At 45.4% G+C, this 26,045-nt stretch overlaps 1 protein-coding gene across 1 annotated transcript in view; it reads right to left on the minus strand.

Moving 5' to 3' along the window:
* LOC147701912 (cytosolic phospholipase A2 gamma-like) overlaps window positions 1-26,045 on the minus strand; it is a 956,977-nt gene that overhangs the window by 158,266 nt on the left and 772,666 nt on the right. Inside the window, exon 16 of the mRNA XM_086930542.1 lies at window positions 16,728-16,896. Within this exon, the coding sequence (XP_086786668.1) occupies window positions 16,728-16,896 (169 nt within the window). The remainder of the gene's footprint in view (window positions 1-16,727; window positions 16,897-26,045) is intronic.

The following is a 26,045-nucleotide window of genomic DNA, read 5'->3' on the forward strand; positions in this document are numbered from 1 at the left end:
GTTTGTTATGTTATGCAGGAATGAAGGAACGCCTAGATAGAATTTATGAGTTCGTTCAAACGGGAAAGGACCCCGACAGTATTAGGGATGCCCTGGAGAAACAGAAAGTTAACATGCAAGCACTGATACTACGATTTTTCATAAATTGTCTAATAAGAGAACGAGACAGGCCCGGAACAGAGCAGAGTGAATTAGATGCATTGAGTAAGTGGGGTCAAAATATAGCTGATGGAAAACATGACAGACAAAATTGCATAGAGGCCATGTATAAAAAGATTAAGAAGGCAGTGATAGCAGTACACGACAAAGAGAAAGAAAAGGCTCCCTCCGAGGAGGAAGAAGAATCTGAAGAACTAGAACCAACTACAAGCACTATAGCATATGTAGGTAAGGGAACTTATCTTAGGAAGGGTATCCGTCCAGAAAGCAAGAGAGTTTTCTTCTCTGCCTTAACGAATCCGAATTCTGCTGAGCATCAGTTCCAGGAAACTGATAAACGGCTTCGAGATCGAGTTGGGTACCATGTACTCAATTCTATGGATGAACAAGAACTAGCCCGATCAGCGGTATCATGGGCCGAAAATGCAAACATATATAATGATGACACGGTAGCACAGACATTTCTGAACCTCTCCCCCGACGAACAGAAATTAGCAGGGGTATATATGATTCAACACCTTCTCATCAAATACAGAAAACATTATTCCGATCCAGGTCCCTTACATGAGACACTAGAAGCACTACTGATGGATAGATGGAGAGGCCTAAGCACTAAATTAGTCCAAATAATTCTAGAACAACGACGCAGATATGACACCTTTGTAAGTCCTGAATATGTTCCCGCCCCACCCCCAGAAAGGAAAATGTACCATATGCAGTGCGGGAGTGGTATTGAAAGTCAGAACCCCTTGCGAGAAGTGCACCCTGTTATGGGTGAGGATAAAATTTTGAAACGCGTGTATGTACACACGCCTCTGACTAAGTTAGAACTGTTAGAAATGAAGAAATTAGTACCGTGCCATGATAAAGACCCTGCAGGTTTTCATAGAGAGCTCAAAGACATGTTATTGATGGGGGACTACACATATGATGATATTATGAAAATGTTGAAAGTATTATTGCCTACGGGTATATTCGAGAAATTAAAAGAAAAGGACTGGGAGGTGGGAGACGCAAAGATTGCCTGGGCAGAAATAGAGGATGAAGAAAAGAAACGGGTTCCAGGGTTAGGCCTTGGGGACAAAACTAAAGCATTACCAGGTTTAATAGTACAGGTCCTGCCCAGATTATTGACAACTAGAAAGGAGGATTGGGACGCAATCTCGTCCTGTAAACAGAAACATGATGAAGATACTAGCGACTTTTATTCTAGATTCGAGAAATGTTTTATTATCAATTGTGGCCTCCAGCCAAGTAGCGAGTCGTACCCACATCTTTTCGTATCAAAGTTAGTCGAGAATTCCCTACCGTTAGTTAAAAATAGAGTGTATAAAGTCGAGAGTACATGGCAAGCAAATACGCCATCCCAGATGTTACAAATGTTACAATATCACCAGAATAGAATTAGGGAAGAACAAGACCAGGAACAGAAGCGCATGAAAGACACGAAAATGAAAATGTTAGTAGCCCAGACGGTTCCATCCGACAGTCACAGAAAAGGTACGACCCAGACAAGTCACACTGCAGCTCCTGTGAAAGGGACATGCAATTATTGCAAGCAGCCAGGTCACTACGTACACGAATGCGCAGTTCTGAAACATAACATAGCGACAGGAAAAACTAAAGAGAGACCGCATCCTCCTAGACAAGACCATAACCAGCATCAGTCTACACAGAATACACAGCCCATGCATGCATCTGCACAGACAGCACAAACCGTAGCAGTACCACAGCCACAGCCCATTGCTGCAACTCAGCAAGTCTCACAACAGATGTACCAATATGCTCAGTCTGCTTACCCCGAATATTCCCGATATACATGAAACAGCCTAGAGAGGGAAGGTGGCTTGCCTCTTATCGAGATTCCTGTAGATCAAGAAGGTCCTTATGTACACAGTCAAGTATTGGGGAAAGATAGAAAGTTTTTAATTGACACAGGGGCAAGTCGCACTACAATAAGTCATGACGAAGTTCCAGGGGCACCCCTCTCAGGCTCACAAAATGTTTCCCTTGGGTTTTCAGGACAGCCTATTGTAAATGAAGTATCAGAACCAGTTCCCCTGGCTGTGGGTCCGTTATCACGCGTTACAGACTTATTACTAACAAAATCATGTCCGGAAAATCTGTTAGGAATTAAAACACTGAAGGCTCTAGGAGCTATAATATGTTGCTCCCCGGAGGGGGTTAGACTCTTTCTACGGGATTTCAAGGGTCATTACGTTCTTCGTGAGTTTGACGTCAGATTGAAAAATGTACCTGATTACTTGTGGGCAAAAGGCCCAACTGATGTAGGATGTATGCACATTACACCATACCGCGTTACCCTCAAGGCAGGTGTTGTATTACCCAGAATCAGACAATACAAGTTACCACCCGATGCTGTAGCGGCTTTACTGAAAATCATTGAAGAGCTCATTGCCCAAGGAGTGGTCGTCGAAACCGACTCCAATATCTGTAATTCACCCATAATTCCGATTCTTAAACGTACTGATCCCAATGCACCGCCAGTATATCGGCTGGTGATTGATCTTCGAGAATTGAATAAATGCATTATCCCACAGTATCCTGTGGTCCCCGATATATCATCTCTATTGACTGCTATTGATTCAGAAGCAACGTTCTTTACTGTAATTGATCTCAAGAACGCCTTCTTCAGCGTGCCTATTGATCCCGAGAGCCAATATCTCTTCGGATTCTGTTTAAATGGACGCAGTTTCAAATTTTCGCGCGCACCTCAAGGATTTACAGAAAGCCCCAGCATCTATAGTCAAGCACTGAAAAGACAACTAGATTGTATTCAAATGCCAGTTAACACCGCTTTACTACAATACGTCGATGATCTGCTGATCACTGCACGAAGTGAGCCCGAATGTGAAAAAGCATCACTGACAGTTTTACATTTCCTGGCTGACAAGGGACACAAGGTGTCTCCTTCGAAGCTACAATTCTGTGCTCAGCAAGTTGTGTACTTGGGTCACTTACTGTCCAAAGTGGGGAGACAGCTCACTCCCGATCGCATTCAGTTAATTGTGAACATGCCGCAACCCAAGACACAAAAGGAAGTGCGGGCCTTCATAGGCCTCACCTCGTACTGCAGACAATGGATTCCCCAGTATGCATTTTTAGCTAAACCACTCATCCAGTTAACGACACAGGAGGCAGCAACTTCGACTGTCCTCCCTTGGACTCAGGAACACACACAAGCTTTTGAAGAATTAAAGAAAGTTTTATGCCAAGCACCAGTTTTAGCGACACCATGTTACAACAAACCGTTTACACTTTTTGTTACAGAACGTGATGGTACAGCGTTGTCTGTCCTCACTCAAGACCAAGCAGGTTCACATAAGCCTTGTGCTTATTTTTCTAGTACATTGGATTCAGTAGCTCAAGCACTCCCTGCGTGCTTAAAGTCAGTAGCAGCAACAGCGTTAGCAATAAGACAAAGTGATTCAATTGTTTTAGGTCATCAGTTAACAGTTCAAGTACCACATTCTGTAGAGGTTTTGTTAAACAGAACCCAGACGCAACACTTAACTATAGCACGACTGACAGGTTATGAATTAACACTATTCCAGCCACACATAGAAATCAGACGTTGCAGCATCCTGAACCCAGCAACACTGTTACCTACAGTTACGACAGATCCAGCTCCGCATGATTGTATAGAAATAATTAATGCAGTAACTAAGCCTAGACGAGACTTAACAGATGTCCCATTGACAAATCCAGACCTGACACTTTATGTGGATGGTTCATGCATGAGAACAAGTACAGGAGAATTAGTGGCCGCGTACGCCGTGACCACTGAAACTGAAATTAAAGAAACACATCGTATTGACACCCTGTCTGCTCAAGCAGCAGAGCTCATCGCTCTGACCCGAGCTTGTATTCTAGCCAAGAACAGAAATGTTAACATATACACAGATTCCCGCTATGCCTTCGGAGTTGTACACGACTTCGGAGTCCTCTGGCAAGAACGAGGTTTTCTGACTTCTCATGGGGCCAAGATACAACATGGCCCCCTCATTCAAGCACTGTTAGAAGCAATACATTTGCCCTCGGGCATATCAGTCATGAAGTGTAAGGCACATACCAAAGTCACAGATTCTGTTTCCCAGGGTAACGACCTGGCAGACCAGACAGCAAAACATACAGCATTGACTCACACCCAGACTACTGATGTGACAAAGACAATAGTACAAACACAGTGTATGACAGTTAGAGATCCCGCCCTAGACGTAATTGACATCCAGACACATGCTACTCCAGAGGAGATAAAGAAATGGACTGAACTAGGAGGGATTCAGACAGACCAAGGTTGGGTGACGAAGGGAAAATCTATATGGTTTCTCCCCGACTCAATGGTTCAAGTCATGATAAATACAGCACATAGTCCTGCCCATCTTGGAGAGAAAGCCATGTTAGACAGTTTACAGAATCTCTGGTACAACAAACACTTACGAGCAGCAGCAAAACAGAAAGTGCGTACTTGCATGATCTGTTGTCAGTTCAATCCAGGTAAAAGCGTCCCTGTTGAGCAAGGTGGATTCCATCCTCCCGATCACCCTTTTGAAGTCCTCCAGATGGATTATATCCAGATGAATAGCTGTAGAGGATTTAAGTATGTTCTTGTAATCGTTTGTGCTCTGTCCCGCTGGACCGAAGCATACCCAGTCCCAGACTACACTGCTCCGACCACAGCCAGACAGTTGGTTCGTGAATTCTTCCCACGGTACGGTTTGCCCCGTGTCGTGTACTCAGATAACGGACAGCCGTTCTCGTCCGAGTTGATGAAACAAGTTTCCCTCTTGCTAGGATATCAGTGGAGGTTCCACTGTGTCCGACATCCCGAAGCAGCTGGCCTTGTAGAAAGGCATAATCAGACACTAAAAATCCGTCTTGCCAAGATCTGTCAGGAAAAAGGGGTCGACTGGATAGTCGCCCTGCCCGTGGCACTATTCTACATGAGAATGGTCGCCCACTCAAGATCAGGGCTATCCCCGTACGAAGTGGTCTTTGGCAGACCGCCGAATATGTGGGGGACGCCCGTTCCGAAAAAGATCACTGATGTTGATTGTAACATGTTGACAGATTACCTTGCCTCCTTGATGTCTGCACTCCAATCATGTCGTTCACAGGTTGCCGCAGCCTTCCCTGACAACACCGATGTAAAGGCGCATGAGGTCCGTCCAGGGGACCTGGTACTCGTCAGGAACTTCGACCGGAAAAGTCCGCTGGAGCCCCGCTGGAAGTCTCCGAAGACCGTTCTGCTTACCACCAGGACCGCCGTGAAAATCGAGGGGAGAAAGGGGTGGGTCCACACGAGTCACATCAAGCTATGCAATGAACTAAAAAACGGACTGAAACAGGACTCTGACTCGTCCACCCCCACCAAAGACTGTGTTGAAGCACAAGACGTTACTGTGCCTAAAAGAGAAAAGACTCCTCAAGAACTTTACCGTATGAAGCTTCGATCTAGCAAGTCAGACAGTTTAATTGTTTAAGTCCTCCCCTAGGTGAATCGGTTAAATAGTTTCTGACATGTATCCCCTAGATCGAGTTAGAGAGAGAGAGGAAAAGAGAAGAACATATTGCAAATCACTCCGTAGTCACTGCATAGTGACACTAATAATCATGTTTATTCTGAGTATTCTAATTATTATTGCCAGCATTCTGCTTCCTATGTACTGGCCTATTCTCAGGCGTAAACAATCTGCTTACAATGCCTCTGCTGAACACACTTTTAGTGAACTTCCTGCACATGAACTCTCTTACAGACTTGCGCTGCGCAACAATACATTCATTAGTATGTTACACCATTCCCATCAGACAAGTAATGCTACAGACTGCTGGATATGTGGTCGACTCCCTCCCTACCAGAATTACAAGGGAGCTCTGCCTCTCTTTCCGTACCCATTCACTCACAATGGCTCTTGTGGAGCATGGTTTAAAATAATTAATTCCTTAGATCCTGATATCGCTGTTTCCGAAGGGGGCTGGGTTTGGGGAAACTTGAACTTAGTCCTGCTCAACGTCTGTTATCCTGATAAAGAGGGACTTCCTACTCGAATAGGAACTGATCTAGAAAATGAAGTATATGGATTAGGTAATTACACGATTAGCCTTATGATCCTCACTGTTGAATCTGAAACTGCTCCAGTTTTGCCCCATATGTTAGTATTACCAGTCACAGGTGAATTATGTGTTAGCAAGAAAGGTTCAGTACACTTAGGTCATAGTAAATGCACTACTGTGGTCGAGTTCAGTGACCATGGTAAATCGTCTTTTAAAGCTACCAGTCATTCCTATTTTGTTTGTGGTCATACCGCATACATACGTTTGCCTCCAGATTGGGACGGTACCTGTTACATTGCATTCCTTCTGCCACCTGTTTTCCTAGCTCCTCCTGATTACCATAGAAACACGAATCTAGCACCGAATAGACCCAAAAGAGATATTCCCCTTGTCGACTACACAGAAACGGCATGGGAACAGTACACTGATTTCAATAAAGGATTCTTTTTCTTCCTAGGACCTGTCCAAAACAGTAAATTAATACGCAGATTAACGAGAACACTTGAAGCAGTAGTGAACGAAACTGCCTCCGCTCTAGGTAACCTAACAGAGGAGCAGTCTGCTATACGGACTGTTGTCCTTCAAAATCGTCTTGTGATTGACGTCATCTTGGCAGATAGAGGTGGAGCCTGTAAGGTCATCGGGTCAAGTTGCTGTGTTTTCATTCCACAAAATGCACCATCTGTCTATCAAGCTATCACCCGTTTACATAAAATTGCAAATCAGATACATCAGAATCCAGGCACCTGGACTTGGTCCGGTTGGTTCTGGACTACGTTAACAGCTTGGGGATGGAAGATCTTATCCTTCCTAGGCATTGGTCTTGTTATAGTATTCAGTTGTTGCCTATGCCTGCAGTGTGGGCCAGCGATATGTGGACTGTGTGCCACATCCTGCATTGAGCATTCCAGTTGCCTCTCAAACAGTCAAAGAAAGAAAGACGAACATATAATGTTACAAGAACAAACCGATCGATTTATGAGGATCGATATATCATGAAGGGTCCGTAGGGAACAAGGAGGGAATGAGGTAATATAAATTTTATGGTCATGTTGTGTTCCCTAGCGAGTACCCCACCGACTCCATGTACGAGTTAAAAGTGCATGTAACTTCCCTCCTGTACCAGCTATGAAGACGCAAATACATTTGCGTCCAACGTTAACTTGTCCTCTTTCAGACCCACCATGAATGGGTTTGATGGTCCGTTCCTAAGTATGCTATGCCAACGTCTTTTTGAAGTATACTCCTACGTTTTTCAGCCTGGCTGAGAGTAGGCCCTGAATCTCTGCCATCGAGCCTCTTTTCTGGCTTCTGACTGCGAGGGCCTCTGCCCAAGCAGCCCCCGTACCCGTGAACTCTGACTTACTTCTAGCGCGGCCCTCCGTGCTCAGCTCAGCCTGCTGCCTGCCAAGATTGACTATAACCTTCGAGTTATCTGTTTTCCTCCCCGAAGATACATTCCAGCCTACTAGCTTCAGTAAACATCCTTCCTCAGCTACAGGGCTAAAGGGCCGACCTGTCTTTATGTAAGTAATTCATAGCCTCTGTTGCCATTTTTCCATGGAAGGCCCCGTGCCCCCACGCTTCTCATACAGACACTCAGGCGCTTATACACGCACTCACAGCAAGTATAGAATAGCTTCTGCTCTAGAGACCTTTCTGCCCAGATAGCTTAGTTCCTAAAACATCAGATATCAGATATGATAGAAGCACAAGTTGATCTGACATGCCAGACTTCTGTCTCTTTCCGTCAGTGTAAATGTCAAGTCCCCTGCACCCCGTCTATCACACGTCATGCAGCTGCGCGCGCATCCAAGCTTCCGATTTCTGCTGACATTGCAACATTCTGTTAGCACCACCCCTTGGTGCCACCCACTTGCGTCACCTATCAGTGACGTTTCTAGCACACGCCCTAGTTCACGCCTAGTTTACGCCTCTTGATGATGTACTAGCACCACGTGTATACCGTTATCTTGTCTTCTCTCAGCTGTTACGCCTCTTACATTGAACATTATGATGTAAATCAAGTATATAAGCTATGTATTGTCAATAAACGTCAGCGCGCTCATCCATCCCTTCTGACACCCTGTGTGGTGGTCAGAACATGATATCCTGATTCCTTTATGAGGAATAAAACCCTTAGAAACTCTTACACCACGGACTCTGTTTTCCTTCATTTCGATTGAGTTATTATTGATTAAGTACTTACCTGCATAGAAATTAAGAGAGTAAATTAATTATTTACATCACTTCACACCTCCGAGGAGCGGGAATGACGCGTCAAGAATGCACCACGGATTTAGAAGGGGGATGGGCACTGCTGAACAGTGCCTTAATTTATGCCTTACTATTGGCAAGTTCATGAATGCCAGGAGGGCCATCCATCTGGCCTTCATGTACTTGTCCAGTGCTTATGATATGGTCAACTGTGAGAAATTGTGGGGGTTGATGGAGAAACTGGGTTTCAAAGAAGCTTTTACATCCCTTCTGCGTAGGCTTCAAACCTCCACAATGGTTGACGTACCTTATGGTCCTAGAGGGGAGAAGACTGGCTCCATTGTTTCTACAGAAGGAGTTCACCAGGGCTGTATCTTAGCCCCATTCCTTTTTTGTTGTTGTATAGAAATGGTTTAGAGGCCTTTTTAATAGAAAAGGAACTTGATTTTCCTCAAATTAGAGGCAATCCAATCCCACTGTTATCTTCTGCGGACAATACTGTTTTAATGGCTTTCACAACCAATAGCCTCCAAAAGTCACTTAACGCTTTTATTGATTTTATGGCATCATTGGATTTAAAAGTGAATTTTATTAAATCTTATGTCATGGTCTGTGGCCCTAAAGGTAATAAAACAAGTAAATTTGAGGTTAGGGGCAAGACCATTGACAAGTATTTTTTTTTACATACTTAGGGAAGCTTTTGAGCGAAACTATGACATTGGTTCATCTCATTGCAGCTAGGGCACAACAAACCAGCTAGGCTGTGGAAGGACTATTTAAATTTGCTTGCAAGCTAGGCCAAAACCAGTGACAGACCAAGTTACCCTTTATTAAGTAAAATGTTTGTCGGTGTCATCATATGCGGCGGGAATCTGGGGTTACTATATCACTCGACAGTTGCAGGTCCTGGACAACAAATTTATAAAGAGATCATTACTGGCTCCTAATAATGCCCCCAAATATTTTTGCCACCAGGTGCTAGGATTGGCCTACCTTGAAGATCGAATTGCTATTGCCCCCTTTGCTTATATGGGCCAAGATGTGGTTATCAGAGGACCTAATGAACTCACAAGATCATTATCTTAGATTGCACCAACTTAGATATTGCACTGCCTATCCCCTGGCTTCGCTTTGTGAAGGAAAAGCTATATGAGTTAGGTTTGGGGTATTATTATGATAATCCTTCCAGCATTAACACAAATGCGAAAGATGTCATAAAAGAGGCACAACTGCACCATGCACAATTGGTAGCATCAGATCTCCTAAATGTATCCCCTGGAGAACAAACATTTTATCTAACTTTTACCCCTGACGTTCAAGCATGATTTTACCTAACTAGGTTTTGGTTAAACACATTGCACTATCAAGTGGCATTTCCGATACAATCAGGCTGAGTTCATAGTTTATCATCCTGCCCGTGTGACGATTTGACAGTACAGAGCATGTTGCACTTTATTTTATTATGTCCCCTCTATAAAGACTAGGAGGGCAATTTTTATTCCCATTATTAAGGGAAATAAGGACATGCACTTTCATTGGTGGTTTTAATTTTTTACTCTCTTTGTCCACGCTAACTATTGCACTGCTGTTATGAATTTTATTAGAGTTGCAATGTCTATAAGAAAACACATTGAAAATGTATAGCTGAAGAGATTCTGAGTAATTATTTCTACAAATTAGTTACACGGTCTTTACTGTATGGGTGATACTAGAGATGGATGTTTATGGTATTTGACACCAGGGCTCATATCTCCTATTAATATGTATGTACTTTTTCTATTGTTGTTATTTTTATCTACGCTTCTGTAGCCTAGAAATGTTAATTTTATCTTCGCAATGTGTTTGTTTCAAACTTCTATCTTTCTTGTAACCAAATAGAGTTATTTTGACGATGAGGTGATGGTAACATACCACCATGCTACTAATTTATGCATTACTGCCCGATAAACAGGCTTCTACATACAATACATTTCTTTCAATTGTAAAACAAAAAACACTTAACAAAAGCCAGTCCAAAATAACTATTGATTTCGAAATTCAAATGATTAAAACTATAAATTCCTTGTATCAAGGTTGTTTTTTTCAATTTCACACAGGCATATTGGCGTAAAGTAAAAAAAATCAGCCTTATTTGCTTTGTGATTTTTCCTACCAGAATGTGTAGATGAGTGCCACACTGCAATTATTGAATTTTCTCAAAATGAACAGAAATTGGCCCCCCTTCTTAACTATTTTTATTGGATTGGGTATCCAAACAGGTTCGGGCGTAGGCATAAACCACTTTTCCCTATTGAAAGTTGGATCTGCTACTCCACCCATTTAGCTGGTGAGGCAAAAAGAAATAATGTCATAGAGTTTTGTCATAACTTTTTTAATCACGCTTTTGGCAAACGTCACCCCAACCTTTATAATGTCTAGAGAAGTTTATGAAAAGAGCAGAGGTTTCAGGAAATGAGGCAGACACAGTCTTTACCAGGTAGCCTGCAGCCTCATATTTCCAAGAAAAGTAGAGAAATGACAGAAAGATTAGCTGCTAACATTGAGCAGTTTAGATTTCTTGTACCTGCAGACTACCTAGGAAATATCGCCTACATTTTTATATTTTTTATATTTTGCTGTACTCTTTCTCCGGATTACTTGCCTATTTTTTTTAAAGAAACAATTACATTCTTACTCTGTATTTCTTTTGTTCATTATGTCGCCCCTTAAGAAAATCTCTGACTTAAAATGTGGCTTTACTTTTGGAACCTAGTAAGATTATTAAAAAAACTGTTTGCAGATACTGTTTTCATTTTGAAAAACACTTAAATTGTGACCTTGTTATGAGCCCAAAATTAGGAAACGGTATGTATGCAATTTGTAATTTTTTTTATAGATGTGACACATGTATAGGTAATATATTATGCTAGTTAAGCACGCAACTAAGCCTCACTCTCTTCTTCTGTACTGTAAATCTTCTTCATATTTGAATGAATGTAAATTAAAGTTACCTACATGCCGCGCTCTAGGATATGTTTGCCCATCTGGCTTCAATGTGCTCTAGTCTGGCTCCAATGTGCTCTAGTCTTGCTTCAATGTGCTCTGTCTGCTCTAGGAAAAGAAGCTGATCTACATTTATTTATTAAAAGAGATGTATGTAAAAATAATGCTATTCAATTTATTACGGATTATTAAAATTCATTCAGTTGCAAAATAAATAAATTTTTCAGTTTTTTTGGTGTGCAGAAGATTGTCACAAACTTTCAGACGTACTACTCATAAACCAAGTGCAATCTGTTTTTGTATCAAAATAGATTAAATGTATACCTTGTGCATCCCACCCCATTTTGAACGTATTTGACAGGCATCATTTACAACTATAAATTTTGCATCAATGTAATACTTGTTTTATTTATTTTTTGACCCTGATAATGAACATGCTTGCCCACTCATAATCCATATAACTCCCGCACCCCATCCTGAAAACATACTATTTAATATATTAATTATATATTGTTATTAAGAAACACACTTACCCACCCACTGCCCCTGTACCTTCTGCATCCCGTCCCAGTATTAAGTATGCTGCTTAATTATAAATGATTAATGGAATACTCAGGTATTTATTTTATTTCACCTCCTTGTTTTAGCTTTGTTTGCCCAAAGTTGGCAGGGTATTCCCAGACATGGGTCCCTTGCTCACTATGCCACTGGATTCAAGCTAGCCTGGCTGATGAGGGGTGTTGCCCCAAAACCGGTCCCAGGATGCTTGTTTCCGGTCCAGGGAAGACCTCGCTTGGCAGTTTGGGCTGGAGTGTTCCCATGAGGCACAGGGTCAAGACTGATTTACATATAGCTGGGCTTGTACTGCAGTGGCGAAGTGAGCTAAAGAAAGATTATGTATTCACCCCAGTTCTGTGACTGACAAGTTTCGGCATCCGTCCATCATCTACTTGTGTTTGATTTTTTTTTTAAACATACCAGAGTATTAACACGCATAGCCACCCACTGCACCATTACTTCTGGATCCTGTTGCAGGATTTGCTGTATTTTATAGGCATCATGCTGAACCATTAACTTGGTATTAAATTAATACTCAGGTTCTTTTTTAAAAATACCTGGATATTAACATAGTTACCCACCCATAGTCCCTAAACCTCCTGCTCCCCATCTTGAAAGTAAACTACTTAATATGTTTAATATAATTTGTCATTAAATTAATACTCGGGTATTTATTTCTTTAAAACATACCCGAATATTAACACACTTACCCACCCACTTCCCCTATACCTTCTGCATCCTGTTCTGGAATTATTTTATTTTTTATAAGCATCATGCAGAAGTATTAGTTTGGTATCAAATTAATACCCACTTTAAACAAAAATCTGAATATTATGCTACCTACCCATAGCCCTGAAACCACCTGCGCCCGTCCCGAAAGTATATTGCCTTATCTGTTAATTATAAATTGTGATTAAATTAATACTCAGGTATTTTTTTTAACATACCTGAATATTAACACACTGTCCCACTCACTGCTCCAATACCTACTGCATCCAATTCAGGTGTTTAATTCTTTAATAAGCATCATGCCGAAATATTAATTTGGTATCAAATTAATACCAAGATTGTTTTAAATACCTTTATATTAACATAATTACCAATATAGCCCCCAAACTTGTCTTGTAAATATATTGTTTAATCTATTAATGATTAATTGCTTTAAAATAAATACTCTGGTATTTTTTTAAAGCATACCTAAGCATTAACATATATATCCGCCACTGCCCCCATACCTTTGCATCATGCATAAATATTATAACTCTTTTATCTCTTTTAATGTACACTATCTAGGTAGTTTACATTACTGTACCTAGAAAAATGGACTTGCGTCACTGTTTTCCTGGTTCTAGTGGGGATCCATTTGAAAATTCTGCAGAGCATGTGGAGCCTGTGGCGGTAGGCTGAGGAGATGGTGTTGACCTGTTGTGTCATATAGAGTTACAAAAGGGGATGATGAATGAAGCGTTTGAGCAGATCCATCACCATTTTTTAGCTCACTCAGCCACCCCAGTTCAGACATGGCCATGTACAAATCAGTCTGACCCTGTGCCTCATGGGAACAGTCCAGCCTGAACTGCCAAGCCATGTCTTCTCTGGACCGTAAACAAGCATCCTGGGACCAGTTTCGGATTCATAATCCTCATCAGCCAGGCTATCTTGAATCCAGTGGCCAAGTGAGCAAGGGACTCACGTTTGAGCATACCCTGCCAACTAAGGGCGAACATACAGAGTTTACTGTCTAGGATGATGCTGACGTTGCAGGTGTGATCTTTCAGAGTGGGATGGGTCTGAGCTTTGAGTGGTACCAGAAGGAGGTGTGGCTGCCAAAAATCAGTACTTTGGTTTTGTCTATATTCATTTTAAATGCAAAAACAACAGGTGATGGACAGAATACAGAACAATGTCTTACATTCACCCCAGTACAGAGATCTGGGCCTAAATCCATCGTTTATTTGCTCACCATGCCATTCCAGTTTGAACCCAGCCATATGCAAATCAGTCTTGACCCTGTGCCCCATGGGAACAGTCCAGCCTGAACTGCCAAGCCAGGTCCTCCCTGGACTGGAAACAAGCATCCAAGGACCGGTTTCTGGCTTTCAGCCCTCATCAGCCTGCATAGCTTGATTCCAGTGGCATGGAGAGCACGGGACTCACGTCTGAGCATACCTGTCCCAGTCTGGGTCACAAATCCAAAAACAACAGGTGATGGACAGAATGCAGAACAATGTTTTACATTCACCCCAGTACAGAAATCTGGGCAGACATGGCTTGGCAGTTCGGGCTGGACTGTTCCCATGAGGCACAGGGTCAGACTGATTTGCATATAGCCATGTCTGAACTGGGGTGGGAGAGTGGGCTAAAGAACGGTGATGGATTAAACCCAGATCTTTTGACTGGGTATGAGTGTTTGATTGATTGAGATGATCCGTCCATCACCACCCCCTTTTGTATATTAATTTTAAGGCAGTTGTCTTTCATCCGGGCTGAGACGTTGCAAGCAGTTGTGAAAATAGGTTTGCATCATAATGGAGTCTGCTGAGAGTGAGAGGAGGAGCTGGGTGTTATAGGCATAGGAGATGATGTTGATGTTCTGACCTCTGACATTGTCTTCTAGCAGTAGCATGTAGATGTTGAAGAGGATGAGACTGATGGACGAGCCTTGAGAGATGCAGCAGAAGGTGTGCTTTGGCTGTGAGTTGAAGGGAGGGAGATGGATCCTCTCTGTGCGCTCGAGAGGCAGGAGGCCATCCATCTAAAAGCGTTGTCTTTGAATTCGATTCTAAAGCAGTTGGTTGTTGAGTACATGGTGGGAGATGGTGTTGAAGGAGAGAAGGATCAGTATGGCTGATTTCCCTCTAATAGGCAGATGTAAGTAGGGTGAGGGTGTTGTCTGTCACGGTGATCAGGGCAGGTGCTGTGGTTGGAGCTGAATCCTGATTGGGAGGGGTCTAAAATGTTGTTTCTCTCCAGGTGTTCAATGAGTTGGAGATTGATGACCTTCTACTGGACTTTGGTAGGAAAGGGGGAAAGTGAAATGGAGCAACAGTTCTGGAGGTCGTTGGGACCTGCAGAGGGCTACTTGAGGAGCATTCGGACCTCTGAGTGATTCCAGGCTTCAGGTAAGTTGGCTGTGGTGATTGATGTGTTGAGGATTGTGGTGATCTGGTGGCTGATCTCCTCACTACTAAGGTTGAAGGGTCGACAATCTATATCGTAAACAATTGGTGCCTTAAAACCCCAGGCAAGCGGGAATACTCTTGCAATTCGGCAAAATTTGATTCAGCATCTAGAATAGATTTCTTCTTGACCTCATACAATCTCTCTGTCAATAAGTATGATCATGTTCTAAATGCTTTTTCTGATAATGCCCTAATTAAAATGGAAATCGCTGACGGAAGCGGGGACGGAAATGTTCCGAGAAGATGGTATTTTAATAAATTCAATTTGGAAAATGAGCTGTGGTGCACAGAAATAGCCAATGAGATTACTGCCTTTTTCTATATAAATAAAGAATCCACCCCAATTAATGTATTCTGGGACGCATTTAAAGCTACGCTAAAAGGCATAATCACCTCGAAAGAAATCCTGCAACAAAGGGCAAAAAAAGAGGAAAGAATGAAGATTGAAGTAAGACTTGCCCATGAGAACCAGGAGTACACTAAGAATAGGAATCTGAATACCAAGCAAGAGTTACTCCAGTCAAAAACACAAATGAGAGAATTCTATTATGGTTTCAGGGATGTAGCAAGTAGGACTTACCTTCAGACAGTGTATGAAGAAAGTGAATACACAGGGAAGCTTCTACCATGGCAGGCAAAGGAGAAACCTTTAGGGGTACACGGCAGGTCAACATGAGGGTTGCCAGCTTCTCTAGCAGAGGGTCAGGGAACCTCCTTGTCTGAAATGTATAGGGTGGGCACTTGGGTGATTCACTCAGGGTGCTGAATCTGCATCTTTTTTTATTCCTGGCAATATAGATTTGGGTTTTGCCATTTTCTCAGTTGTTCTAGCTTTGTTTCAGCATTTGCTACTTCTCACATTGTAAGGAATCCAAGCATTCAGCTTGAGGGGGTAATGCTTTGATTACTTAAGGTAATTGCATTACTCTGAACCCTTCTCTTGCTTGGATTCCTTACAAACTCCCGCCCGCCCTATGTGTTCATGACAATTGTGTTATAGGGAGTCGTTGATGAAACAGGAGGTAAGGAGTGGCTTTTTATGTAATAAAAAGGGTGTCCAGGAGGCACGAAGGCCACACATTATAAGGAATCAAACAATATTCATGATTGAGTTAAAGGTGAAACAAGATAGTCGTACTCCTTAGATGAAATCAGTATAACGCTCAGTGCATACAGCAAAAAATTGTTTGGTTACGAGAAACCTAGAGACACCAGAGCTAGAGTTCGGCTACTACAAAGTCAAACCACATCACAGGTGAAGTGATTTGAGTTTCTCTAACGTATCAAGAACGATATGCAGATGAATGTCAAACCAACATCAGCATTATAGTTTCAAGAGGTTTATTTTCTCAAAGTATGTTTTATAGCAAACTCATGTTGAAGAATTTTCTATAAAAGGTGACTGCAGCCCTGTGCCACAAGTACTGCCTCTCTTCTTCAAGAGTCACACATCAGTCAATAACCAGGATCAGTCAATAACCAGGACTTGCTGGCACTTCAAATGTTACACGACTGCACACATTCACAATTTACCTGCTGTTGTCAAATCCTTACCTCCGCTATTTTGCTTGTTAAAAAGTGGTATGTGAATCACTAACGGCTTATTTGCCTCCTCAAATATGTAGCAGGCTTCAGAAGGGTTTAATTCATCCCCTTCTGGAATGACCACATGGGGAAAAGGTATGTTGTTTGCAGAGCAATACGCTTCAGCCCTGGTGACTGTCTAAATCAGAGAGAAAACAAGCATCTTGTTAGTTCATGTTTGTAGATCAGAAAGGGGAAGGATTTAAAGGGGTCACAGTGCTGAGAAATACAAAGAAATATAATCGACCAGTCCAGCGTCTATGGCTCTCACCAACAGGCTTTCAAATATGGTATGGATATTATATATCCATACCCTTTCTGAAATATCATGAAACCATAATGTACTGGCCAACGTATCATGATTACAAAAACATTGAGGAAGCAAACATCAATGGTACAGATATGAGTTTTAGTTTTTTTTTCTTTTTAACAATAATTTACACGTTGGAGAGTTTATTCATTTTCTTGAAGTTATAATATTTACAAATATAAATTTAATCACAGTTTTTATATCATTTTAATTATTATGTGCTGGGGTCTATCGTGGGATTTGGTTTGTTTCTTTTTTTTTAAACACATTTTATTGTCAAAGTTGCAAATGCAGCACAGGGCCATGACACCCAGGGGACCTGTCACAGGAAACATCACAAGATCATCAGCATTTGACTTTTCCACCGTATGAACATACACTACAAAGAAAACGTGAAACCCCACTAACCCACCCCCCTGTTCCCCACCCACTCCCACTCTCAACTGCCCCCACACCCCTACTCCCTTTCCCATCCCTTTCCCCTCCCTTTCCCCTCCCCCCCACAGTCGCACAGCTTTCAAGAAGACCAGGGAAAAATAACAAAGAAAAGAAGTCCACACCGAACATATATTATGCCATATGTAGAATCGAGCCCCTATAGTCCATACATCCTGTCTGCACCATATTCTAGACTCTTTAATAGAGCCCCCCTCACTCATCCAGAGGGAGAACATCCTGCTCCACCAGAGGCTCCAACCACACCCCACTGTAATCTGCCCAGCGTTTCCAAATTTTAAAATGCTTCCGAGGGCAACCCCTAGCAATATAAATCGGGCTCTCCAGGCCCATATAAAAATCAAGGCCCCTCTTCCAAATCGTCATCTTAGGGGCACGGGGATCCTTCCACCCTTGGGCTATGTCTCTCTTAGCAGTGGTAAGGCCTAGTAACATCAGGTGTCTTTTATACAAGTTACCCCCGACCCCATCCATCACATGCAATAAGGCAAACTGCGGCGTATGTGGGAGCTCCCCCCCAACACCTCAGCTAAGTAGGCCAACACTCCCCTCCAGAAACGCGCGACAATCCCGCAACTCCATACCGTGTGGAGGAATGTCCCTTCCTAGCTCTGGCAGCAAAGACAAGCCGGCGAGGCTATCAAGCCCGCCCTAAACAGACGAACTCTTGTATAATAGACCCTATGCAGGAATTTGAACTGGACCAAGCGGAGGCGCATAGCAATAGCCGCGCCCTGAGGTGAGGCCAGCGCCTCCCTCCAGTCCTCCTCCTCCAACTCCCCCACATCTCCCTCCCAGTGTTCCCTGAGTTTCTGAAGCGTGGGAGAACTATGGATGACCAGTGTTTGGTATATGCGTGAAATCTTCTTTGTTACAAGGTCCCCCATGAACACTTTCGCTTCCAGGGGATTGAAGTCCGGCAATGTCTCCAGACCCACCAGGCTGGGGGACAGGGCGTGGCGAAATTGGGCATCTAAAATTCATCTCGGAGTTCTTGGAAAGATTTCAGTGTAGTGTCATGCATCACATCCCCTAAAGTCGATATCCCCACCCTGTCCCACTCCACAAAGCCCTGTAGAGAGGCTAGAGCTGGGAAGCAGCCATTGTGCCATAAGGGTGTCTCCGGCGTCAGGGCATTCCACCACCCCACGCGAGGCAGGGCCTGTTTCCAGATGAGGAATACCAACCGAGTAGCTGTGGGCAGTGCATTACGCAGGGGCGCAGAGTAGAGGATAGTATGAAGCGTATGGGGGCCCTTCAAAAAGCGCTCCATGGCATAGGCCGGATCCGCACGGTCACCATACCACCATTCATTCAACACCAACAAATGGGAGGCCTGATAGTAGGAAAGAACGTCTGACGTGGCCAGTCCACCACAATATGTGGAGAGGAAGCACGTGCGCAATGATCCCCGGACCGCACCCTCCTCCCTCAAGAATTGTCCGAGGTGAGAATTGACCTGACGAAACCAGCTCGAGGGAATCGGATAGGGGTGATTCTGGAGGTGATACAGCAGGCGCGGGAGTGCCACCATCTTAAAGATGGCCGATCTACCATAAATGGTAAGTGGCATACGCACCAAGGTCTTCATGTCCGCACGTACCCGGTCCCACACTGGCACCAAGTTCCGTTCCCAAGACACAGCGGGGGCATAAGACAGAAAGACCCCCAAATACTGGAGCCCTCCAACCGCTACTTGAAGCGAAGCAGCCCAACTACCCACCGCCGGTGTCTGCTCGCCCAAGACCCACAGGGTAGACTTGCGGGGATTCATATATAAGCCTGAGTTCTCACCAAAAATCTGTAGAATGTCGAGAAGGCGCAGTCCCGAGCTATGTAAGGCAGTAAGGAAGAAGAGGACGTCATCTGCGTAGAGCGCAATTCTGTCGGACGGACCGCCCTCCCAATCGAACCCATGCAGCTGAGCGTCTATCCGCACCCACGCGGCGAGGGGCTCCATGGCCAAGGCAAACAGGTAAGGCGATAACGGACACCCCTGTCGGGTGCCGCGCCAAATGTGAAATGTGGAGGAGACCGCTCCCGCTATCCGAACCGAAGCTGTCAGGTCTGTATACAAGAGAGATGTATAAAAGAGAGGAAGCGGGGGCCCAGGTTAAGCCGCGGGAGTAATGAAAACAAATATACCCAACTAAGGGAATCAAACGCTCTGTCGATATTGGCCAACAGAAGCCCCGCCTGCTGCCCCGTGTCCCTAATCGCCTCCATCGCCACGTGAGCCCGTCTAATGTTGTGTCTGGTTGCCCTTTGTGGCATAAAATCAGCCTGATCGGGATGGACCAGGTTTGATATATACAGGAGGAGCCTATTGGCCAACGCCTCGGCCATCACTTTGGCTTCCACGTTGAGAAGTGAGATGGGGCGATAAGAGGAATGGTGTTCAGGGGGTCATCCCGGCTTGTGGAATATCACCACCTCCGCTTGCTGCCAATCTGGGGGAAGCCTGCCCTGATCCCTAGCCTCCTCCAGGGCCACCCGATAGTGAGGGGCCAGTTGGGTATTATATATCTTAAAGAATTCACTGGGGAACCCCTTCGGACCGGGGGGTTTAGCTCTCCCAGTGCAGTGCCCAGTTCCTCTGCTGTCAAGGGAAGGTCTAACTTATCGTGTGCATCATCTCACACCGCCTTAGGAGGCAGGTCCGCCAGGAAATTATCAATATGGGCAGGCAGGAGGCACTCCCGTGGGGCATAGAGCTTCTCATAGTACCGCGCAAAGCTATCGGCCAGACTACCGGGATCCGTCAACTGTTCCTCTGCATCATCCATCAGCCCTGGTAACTGCTGCACATAAAAAGCCCCTTGACATAGCCTATGCAACAATTTGCTGGACTTATCTCCCCACTGGCAGATTCTACTACGTGTGGCTAGCCATACCTGACAAGCCTCGTCCATAAGCAGCGCGAAGTAGGACTGCTGTGCCAGCAGGAGTTGGCTCAAATCACAAGCCGCCCCCGATCATCTACTACAGCACTCCAAGGCCTCTACCTCAGCCTCTGCATGCATCAGGGCCTCCCGTTTCCGCCTCTGCGCTTCCACACACCAGGCGATGTCTACACCCCTCAATGTGGGTTTCAGGGCTTCCCATAGCGTCGTGGCCCCCTCGACAGAGCCCACGTTAGAAGCAAGCTATGCTGACAGCGCCTCGCGTACATGTCACCTGTAGTCCTCCTGCTGAAGATGCCACCCCGACATACGCCACCGAAGCGGCTGTCTCCCCCAACCCAGCTGTAACTCCACTGACACTGGGGAATGATCCGAGAGACCCCGGGGATGGATTGTCGCCGACTCTAGGCATCTCACCCTCGCCCTGGGAATGAAAATGTAGTCAAGCCTCGAGAAGGACCCATGCACTGCCGAAACATACGTATATTCGCGCGTAGCACCATGAGTATGCCTCCATGAATCAATCCAGTCCATACCAGCCACAAATCCCTGCAGCTTCGAAGGGCGGCCCACCAGCACCTCATCCCTCCACTGGAATCTGTCCCTAGCCGCATCCATGACATCATTCCAGTCACCACCAATTGCCATCAGCACATCCGGGATATCATCCCAAACAGCATAAAGCTACTCTATAAGGGACCATTGAAAAGGCGGTGGGGCATATACGCAACCCAAGACTACGGGAACTCCTCCCACCACACCCTGTATCACTACATACCGCCCCTGCGCATCCTGCCAGAGTCTCGTGTGAGTGTAAGGGACCCTATGATGGACAAGGGTAGCAACACCCCTGGAACCCCGTGCAAACCCAGTATGTTAAACCTGTTGGTAGCCAAACCTTTGCAAGCACAGCACCTTCGTACCCAATAGTGTGTTTCCTGGAGCAGAAGGATATCAGCCCCTAGGCGCTTCAATAGCCGCAGCACAGCCCCTCACTTGATCTTATCCAAAGGACCCCGAACATTCCAGCTAAGGACACGCAGGGTGCCCGGAGCCCCAGGGGGCACATCAACGCAAGGCATCATCTTAGAGGCACTTCACAGAATATATGGACATTCAGACAAAGGGACAGAACAGAGCTCGAATATCTGGGCCCCCCCAAGCTGTGTAACGCTCCCCCAACCCCAACCAGACCCCCCCAAACCAGAAACTCCCTATCCCAACCCCCGCCCCCATTCCTCAGAACCGTTGAAGTATCTGTCGCTGCTAGGTGGGTGGGGCCGGGGGCCCAACACAGGTCCTGAGGCCCCCCGCCAATGGATCCCCTCCCAACAAGCCATAGCACCAAGATCTACCCCCACCCGCCACCAACCTCTAAGAAAAAGGGGGGAGGGAAGAAAGCGGCCCACATCAAAAACCTTTCTGCCCCCACAGCCAGCAATTCAAGAACAGAACCAAACCTTGGCAGTATACAGGGCCTAAGCAGAGCATCGCAGAACATACATAGCAAACCAAACCCAAAAACACTGCTCAATGTTCGGATACCGAGGGTCTCGAGTCCACTGCCCCTGCAGGCACAGAGGACTGCCGTGACCTGGACCGCCAGCTCCCCTCCCGGCGGGAACTCCAATTGTTCCCAGAAGGAGCTCCCCCATCTGAGGAGTCAGCATGCTGTCTAGGCGGGGTATGCCGCCGCACCAGCACAGTTTTGACAGTCCACTGGAAAACCTCCTCCGCGTCTCAAAGAAATGCGTGCGCGATTAGAACACTACCCGCAGGCGAGCTGGGAAGAGGAGAGCATATGGGAGCTTGAGTTCACGAAGACGGGCTTTAGCTGCCTGGAAGTAGAATCCGGGAAGACTATAATGCGAGCGTTCTCAAATAAAAGCGGTTCCCGAAGCCTAGCCTGCTTCAAGATAAATCGCGGTCATGGTAGTTCAGCAGTTTTGCAATAACCGGTCGTGGGCGGGCCCCCTCCGGTGGTTTCTGGGTGAGAGCCCGGTGAGCCCGCTCCACTACAAAGCAACGGGACAAAGTATCCGGGGGGAACAAGCCCTCCAACCAGCGGGTCAAGAAAGCCTCCATGTCACCCTTCTCGCAGCCCTCCGGGAAGCCAACAAAGCGTTGATTGTTGCGCCGAGCGCGCCTTTCCGCTTCCTCGACCCACAGGGCCAGACCCTTCTGGACCCCCTCCATCTTGGCCACTTGCCGTTTCAGAGTAGCGACATCGTCTTCCACGCCCGAGATTCTTCCATCCGCCTCCGTGATGAGAGAAACAGCATTGCGCAGGTCCTACTGCAGAAGGGAAACATCAGCCTCCACCGCTCCAATTTGCACCCAAAGCGTATCGCGGGACTGTGTGATCACCGCCATTAGGGCAGCATTGTCCGGGCCGTGCTCCTGTCGTCCCTCAGATGCTCCAGCTCCCCCACCAGGCTCTGTGTATTTGTCAATGGGCCCCTGGAGCGCCGCGCCTCCCTTCCCTCTCGTCATGGCCGCCAATTACAGGCCGGCCTCTCCACTAGGCACTGTCCCAGCCAGCACTCACGTGGATAGGGGGCGCTCACCCGACCGCCGCCGCCACCACCAGCATCCATGCAGCGGGGGCAACTGAAGGCAACTGAAGGCCCAGCCAAGCCGGGGAGGGGCCCACCACAGCCAGGCACCAAGGCACCCCCCGCCTCCCAGGGGCGGCCCCAGGTATCGTCAGGAGAATTGATGAGCCCCCGTCTGCCTTCCCACGTCGATCCCTACTCCACTGCTCATCCACCAAGGGGCCCCAAGGGTCTACCTCCTACTGTGTCTGAGGCCATCTCCAGGCGGCGATGCTCCAGTGCGACCACCGCGGCGACCGAAGATCCGTGAAGGCCGCTCCGCCACACCTCGTCTCTCTATGCTCCAGTGCCACAGTTCATTGAGGGGGCCCAGGGATGTGTCACACCACGGTCTCCGACGTCTTCAAAGCACAGTACAGCCGCAGCTCACAGCTCCCAGTCCTCCACAGGCTCTGTCACCCAGGCTCCCGACCGGAGTCAGTGGGCCTGGGGGTCCCAACGCTATACAGTACTTGAAGCGGGGGCCTCCGCACACCCGGCCCACCGCGTCGCCGCCAGCCCCACCTCACCAGGCTAGCCGCCTCCGCCGTCCGTGGGGCTTCCAAGGTTCCCCGGCCGTCTGCTCCGCCTTGAGGCAGCCGCTCCGCCCACTGCCACTGTCAGCTAGCAGCGGCAGAGCCCAGGCATCCCCACATCGCCGGCCCCTGAAGTTGTTCAGGCCCCAGAAGACACCCCGAGGCAAGGTCCGCCCTCTATCCAGGCCGGGTCACTGCCAAATTCCAGTCCCCGGCTTCCGCCACCGCAGCTAGGCCTCTCCGCTCCCGGGACGCCAGGCACCCAGAATCGAGCGCGGGGCACCGGAACCTGCTACCGGAGCTCCAGCCAGGGAACAGCAGAGGTCAGGCGTCGCTACGGACCCCATGTTTGCAGCTTCTATTTCTTTTTATGGTACGAAGTCACTTCTCACTTGCCATTAAATCTCCAAAGAGTATTCACGGAAAGTATTCCTTTCGATGCTCCACAGTCTTTCGAGTTCGAAATGCACTGATGCCAAAGCAGCAATCAGTACCATAAAAAGAACTAGAAGCTGCAAACAAAAGTTCCTCGAAAAATAAGCCAGAAGAAATATCAATACAGAAGACTGTGAGGGCCAATTTTCCGTTGTAAATAACTCTATGGAACTTCTGTTAAAATCAACTCTCAGAAGTGGTCACCGTTACGTCTAAATATATGCTGTCCTGAAGAAGGTGTTGAAAGTCACGAACAAAAGACCGAAACGTCGACTGCTAAATCCATTTCTATATTGTTTTTTAATTAGTGACCCTCACTGTAAAGGAAACAGGAGTCATTTGCCATTAGATTTATTTGATTGGACTTTTGTACTCAGATGTTAAGTAGGACAATTTGTTTATTCCTTTTGCATTTTAATCTGTGATTAAGTCTAAGAAATTATTTGTACCCTTTGAAACTACAAATATTTACATATATAAAACAATCTTTTTGATATAAAAGATTTCCTGTGTTGCTGTTGTTATTCTGATTTTTCTTTCACTTGATTGTTCTTTTATGTCACAACAAGACAAAGTAAGAAAATATTTTGTACAGATTCCAATAAGGTTGGGCCAGATAAATTGATACAATTAGTTTGTCAATCTGAGTTCTGTGAATTTTGACTTGAATAAATTCACTTGCCGGAACCTTTTCAATTACAGTATTTGCCCGAGCCTGCAAGGGTATATTGGGTTACCCACCTTTATTAGATTTCTTTCTGATCCTGGCATGGAATGACCAGCAGATAATGCTATGCTTTGATCTTAGTTTTCTGCATTCTCCCATTAAACTGTCAAACTCCTCTGGTCCCCTGAAAATCTGCAAATCTTCTTAGTTTCCTGAATTCTCACATGAAAATGCCAAACCCCTCTTGACCCCTGGATACATTTTGGTGCATCTCCTCTTATTCCTTCTGTTTAATGCATCAATAATTTTACTCTAATACCAGCTGATCAGAACTAGTATTTAACACCATGTGTGATGACTAGTTCTGATTAGGTGTGTTTCCTGCAAAGGTCTTAGTTGTCTCATTAGGTTATTCCTTTGACAATCTTTACATCTTCCACAATTGTCTTCACAATTTCTTACTAGCCCATTGCCAGTCCAGCAGAAGGCAAATGGAAGGTCTATCTCTACCTGGAGTTCATTTACGTCACTATTGGGTTAACTGAACATATAGAGACTGGTTACCTCTGAAAAGGAGACAATAGTGTCTACGAAATAAATTGTCTCTTGTATTCTCACATCATATAACATACATTCTTCCAGAGAAAATTATGACATCATAACCAATATTTAATTTTGTCTACAGTGTTCTTGATCCTTCTTGTCTCATTCATTTGGCTGTATTCAAAACGTGTTCTGAAAGGCAGGATACGATTTTAGCAATAGTATGAGGCTGTGTTGATATCTCCATTTTACATGTACTTAAACCTTGATTTTTATATGGTCCAATGTGAATGACTGATGGAGATACCCATTTAAAATGCCTTGTTTCATTGTCTTAACACTCTTAGACTTGGAGAGTTTTACTATACTTCCCATGGAATAGGCCTTCCATTGCAAGATTGTTGCATCTACAGAGCAGCTGCTCGTTTGAGCTACGATGAAGTTGCTTCAAATTTACATTGATGCTCTTCAATATTCTGTATATCCCTACAGTATGTTGGCCTGCGGCTCTTTTTCCTTCTCAATCCTGGCAATAAGGTATACAGAAAATCAGCCAAGCGGAGGAGTGCAGAATGCAATATATGTGTAATACCTCAAATAATAAGCGTAATTTTCAATGGAGTTTGATATCACTTGTGCCCTATACCCTTGTATGGGTCACACTTCTTTAGCAGAGTTACATTTCACGATTCCGTGGCCAAAGCATGGTGGACTCTGTGATCATTGCTGCAGCGCAATTCCTTCCAATAACACATCAGTCACACATACTGTTCCCATTCGCACAGACCAAGAATATCTCAAAGTGTTGCTTTTTGACACAGACTATTAGAAGGCCCTCCAGCTT

This window comes from Lissotriton vulgaris, chromosome 7, assembly GCF_964263255.1.
Source record: "Lissotriton vulgaris chromosome 7, aLisVul1.2, whole genome shotgun sequence".
NCBI classification, from domain to species: Eukaryota; Metazoa; Chordata; class Amphibia; order Caudata; family Salamandridae; genus Lissotriton; species Lissotriton vulgaris.